The sequence below is a fragment of the Chaetura pelagica genome, unplaced genomic scaffold, assembly GCF_000747805.2.
Source record: "Chaetura pelagica isolate M959 unplaced genomic scaffold, ChaPel_1.0 scaffold394, whole genome shotgun sequence".
NCBI lineage: Eukaryota > Metazoa > Chordata > Aves > Apodiformes > Apodidae > Chaetura > Chaetura pelagica.
This window is the reverse complement of record NW_009952966.1, coordinates 1,058,135-1,062,706: the sequence shown is the minus strand read 5'-3', so window position 1 is coordinate 1,062,706 and position 4,572 is coordinate 1,058,135. Positions and strand designations below refer to the sequence as shown.

Below are 4,572 nucleotides of genomic sequence, written 5' to 3'. Positions count from 1 at the left end.
TCAGCTCCGAGCCGAGAAACCTGAGGAGAGGGACGTGCACAAACACACACAGATTAGTTGATCCCTGCAGCTTATTGCAAAATACTCAGGTTGACTAATTCATGTATTAAAAGCCAGCAGCATGGAGAGGTCTGGGAGGGGCAGAAGGCAGGAGCAATAACTTTCCACCACTGGATCCCAGGCTGCCTTTCGGGAGAACGAAGAAAGAACCAGGTTTTGCCCGTTTCAAAAAAGAAAAGAATGTATATATTCTGTTTTTGAGAAAGGTTCCCCTTGCTGGGCTGAGTTTTCAGCCCACTCAGCAACTTTGGTTTGCACAAGGTGAACTGAAAATAAGGAGTGCCCAGAAATCAGCTCCACGGGCAGGAAATCTATCCCCACACACAGCCCTGCAGGACCCCACCCCACTACGTCATCCCTGGGGGAGAAGGTGGTGATTGACCCTTCCTGAAATACAGAAAAGACCCAAACATCTGGATTCAGCTGGACAGGGTGCAGGGCCTTCTTGTCCAGCCTGTGCTTTGGCCAAGGAAGGTTGGACCAGATGATCCCTGAGGTCCACCCAGCCCTGGGGTTCTCTGAGTCTATGAGCTCTTTCTTGGAGCTCCTGAGAAAAGCAGGGGTTGGTTTGGGGCTTGAAAACTGATGGGTCCAGCCTTGAGGGCTGGGTTGTGCTGACAGTACTCTCAACCCCCAGTGCCAAAGTTCATTTTACATCAGTTTCTGAAGGGAAGTATAAAAATGCCACAGGAAGAAAGTCACTGCTAATACCAGAAGGGTGACAACTTTGACTGACGCAGTAAAACGTGTCCCCGGGATCTGGTAAACTCTCTGATGCAAAGTCTTAAAATAGATCTGAAAAGCAGTGATGTCATTAACTAAATGCCAGGGGGAGGTGATACCTTTCAGGACCTGCAGGATCTCATAGGGTGCTTTTTGCTGGAGGCTGTTGTGCAGAGCTGCTGCTGTGCCCTTGCTCTGCTCCCGGTCCCTCCACTTGCTCAACACCCGGAACTTTTGCATGTTGACCTCTTCCTCCATTGCCTGGATCTGCTCAATGTCTTTCATTTCCATCTGAAGACACTCAATGGCAATTTCTCTCCACTGCCTACCAAACAGCTTGGCAACCACCATCAGCTGCTGGTCAGTCAAGCTCTTTGTTTCAATTCCATCTGAAAAGACATGGAATAAAAATCAGATTTAATATCACTCTTCTCATCAAAACGGTGACTAAATCACAGAATCATTGAGGCTGGAAAAGACCTCTGAGATCATCAAGCCCAACCAACACCACCCCACATCTCCAGACCGTGGCACTAAGTGCCACATCCAGCCTTTCCTTCAACACATCCAGGGATGGTGACTCCACCACTTCCCTAGGCAGTCCATTCCAGTGTCTGATCACCCTTTCCCTGAGGAAGTGCTTCCTGATATCCAACCTGTACCTCCATACCATCTGAGCTGACCCTTACAAAGCAAATTTCCCAGCTGTTTTTCCCCCTTCACTCACCCAGTGAATGACAAACAGTGCACTTCAGCACACAAACACAAGTACCAATCCTGCACTTACAAAAGCAGATGCTCAGAGTCTTGGAATTCTTCACCCCAAAAAATTACCTCCGGTTCAATTAACAGGATAAAAAAGGTGATTAAAAAAAAAGGATAAAAAACCAAAACCAAAATAACCCAAGCCTGTAATTTCATATGTCACAGAAATGCCCTACCTGCAGTATTGCCAGTCTTTTGTTTTTTGCTGCAGAGCACATCTTCTTCCAAAATACTGGAGGTTGGTTTCCGTTTTTTGACACCTAAGAAGCAAGCAAGAGATGAGGGTCCTTCTTGAACATCACTGGAGCTCCCACAGCAAGCAGGGAGCACCAAAAACCAGCCACCCCACCTTATCTTCAAATGAACTTACTGACTGTGCTCCTTTTCTGCTCGTTTTTGTTCTGGTCGTAGTGAATCCAGTCACCTGGGAAAGAGAGTTCAGAGGGAACAGAAGGTGAGGAAGGAATTCTCATAGCAATGCCCAGCAGCCACAAAACCAAGCTGCTGGGTGGGTGTGGGCAGCTGAGCTCAGGTTGTATACAATGAGTTGATTTTTCCCCTTTCATCCAACATGCTGCAGCCCACCATATATAATATTATGACAAATATAATATAGCATATATGTTTTATATGATGCATGTATTTTTTACATATAATAAATCTATTTGTTCCTAGTAACTAGAAGTGCAGCATCCTCCCACACACCCATCTGCAACATCCACCACATGACCTCCCAGAGCTCTTCTCCTGGTGTTTTAGCACTTCCAGCTCCAAACCTCCCCATTTTTCAGGGCATCTAAGGGCTGAGTTACAGCCCAACTCCCACCCCTTTCCAGCAGGGAGTGACAGACTCACTCTCTCTCAGTTTTGCTTTCCATACGGTGGCATCAGACTCCAGCTCAACCAAAGACAAGGTGAAGTCATCAGGCTTCTCCAAATAAACTTCAATGTAACTTTTCAGTTTCAAGAGAGATCCATCAACAAATTCAATTTCCTACACAAGGGAAACAGGTTCGAAATAAATATTTACCCAAAAACATTGACTCAAGAGGGGGATGTGGCTCTTGGCACAGACCCAAGCCCAACTTGTCTCCCCTGTGTTTTGCTGTTGCCTTTAACATCAGGATTCCATCCCAAAAGCTGAGGTCTCCAAGAGGCAAACCCCTTCTGGAGTGATGGCAAATGAGTGTGAAAAATGCCCTTAATGCCAGTGCAGGAACGTACAGGAAAAGCTACTTTCTGCTGTGCTCCTAATCAAGCTGTGATGCACAAAAGGGAAGTTGTGTAGAGGACTTACCTCAGGAGTTATTTCAGCTTCTGGCTCACAAACTAATCTATATCTCTTTCCTTTCTGCAGTAATTTCTGGCAGACAGGGGGCTTGTCAATTTTAATAAATTTCTTATTTGAATGTTTCACCGCTCTTGAGATATCCTAAAATTCAAAAATATGATTGGAAAGGTTATTCACCTCAGTAAAAAGGAATTAGCATTTAAAAATCTGCTAATGTGTCTCCTCAGGCTTTTCTCTGGCTGGGACCTGTTCCACAGGGCAAATGGCACAGAAAGCTGTGCACTCAGCACCAAACAAACTTCTTTCACATGGATAGAAGAGTTTGCAACCCCAATAAAAGGCAGGTTTTTATTCCTGTGTTTGCCTACGTGTTGTAGACAAGGGAATGGGCAAGAGGACAAGAAGCTCTCTCAGGTACCAATCCTGAACACAGTGGATTTTGGAGGCAAACAGGTTTCTCATATATTTTAATTTCTGTAGCAGCTTGTGAGTGAACACACTGGTCATAATAACTCCTTAAATGTCATATCCTAACCTGGCAGATCTTTTAGGTGTGGAATTCTCATTATACAGAATCACAAAATTGTAGAACCACAGGCTGGTCTGGGTTGGAAGGAATCTTCAAGACCCTCTAGTTCCAGCCCCCTGCCATGGGCAGGGACACCTCCCACCAGCCCAGGCTGCTCCAAGCCCCATCCAACCTGCCCTTCAACACTGCCAGGGATGGGGCAGCCACAGCTTCCCTGGGCAACCTGGGCCAGGCTCTCACCACCCTCACACCAAAGAATTCCCTCCTCATGCCCAACCTCAATCTCCCTCTGCCAGTTTGAATCCATCCCCCTCATCCCATCCCTCCCTGCCCTTGTCCCAAGCCCCTCCCCAGCTTTCCTGGAGCCCCTTCAGGCACTGGAAGCTGCTCTAAGGTCTCCTTGGAGCCTTCTCTTCTCCAGCTGAACACCCCAACTCTCCCAGCCTGGCTCCAGAGCCAAGGTGCCTCTGTGGCCTCCTCTGGACTTGCTCCAACAGCTCCACAACCTTCTTGTGTTGGGAACCCCAGCACTGAGGGGCTCAGGGGGAGGTCTCACCCAAGTGGAGCAGAGAGAGAGAATTTCCTCCTTGGATGCATCATCTATACATAAACACATACCTTGAGCTGTGCATGCAAATCCTGGGGTGGGAGAAAAGCTCTTCTTCACCACCACCCACCCCCACCACCCTGAGCCCACCCTGCTGGTGTTTCGACCTGACACCACCCAGGACACGGGTGGGGGTGTTACCTTGATAAAGGAGTCATTGTTAGTAGCCACGTAGACCCGAAAGGACAAAGAGGGGTGCTCATCCACTGCCTTGTAGAGGATGACGGCGCCGTGGTAGTGCAGGGGCTCGGGGCCCTGGAGGAGGGGTCCCACGGGTGACAAGGAGCTCACCAGCCACTTCACGTGGGAGGCCGAGTAGTCGGCGGAGGGCTCGATGGCAGCGCCCTGCCCCTTGACGTGCAGCACCTTGAAGGCCATGCCAGCTCCATCACCTGAGGGACACGGGCAGGTGTCAGCAGCTGGTCCCACGGTCCCTCCTCCCTGGGTGGGGGGGGAAGGGGGCCCAGCACTCACCGCCCAGGCAGAGGGAGTGGGGGAACTGGATGGAGGTGAGAGCGGGGGCCGAGTCGCAGCGCACGTCGAAGAGGGGCCCGCCCACCATCCACGGCTTCTCACCCAGGCCGGGGGTCCTGGCCC

At 49.5% G+C, this 4,572-nt stretch overlaps 1 protein-coding gene across 1 annotated transcript in view; it reads right to left on the bottom strand.

Annotated features, from left to right (window-relative positions):
* Nucleotides 1-4,572, bottom strand: part of CARD8 (caspase recruitment domain family, member 8) — an 8,755-nt gene continuing 4,183 nt past the window's right edge. The window contains exons 9-16 of the mRNA XM_009995724.1: nt 4,450-4,543; nt 4,117-4,367; nt 2,846-2,980; nt 2,404-2,542; nt 1,919-1,972; nt 1,725-1,808; nt 903-1,172; nt 1-20 (exon numbers count right to left, since the gene is read on the bottom strand). Coding sequence (XP_009994026.1) covers nt 1-20; nt 903-1,172; nt 1,725-1,808; nt 1,919-1,972; nt 2,404-2,542; nt 2,846-2,980; nt 4,117-4,367; nt 4,450-4,543 — 1,047 coding nt within the window. The remainder of the gene's footprint in view (nt 21-902; nt 1,173-1,724; nt 1,809-1,918; nt 1,973-2,403; nt 2,543-2,845; nt 2,981-4,116; nt 4,368-4,449; nt 4,544-4,572) is intronic.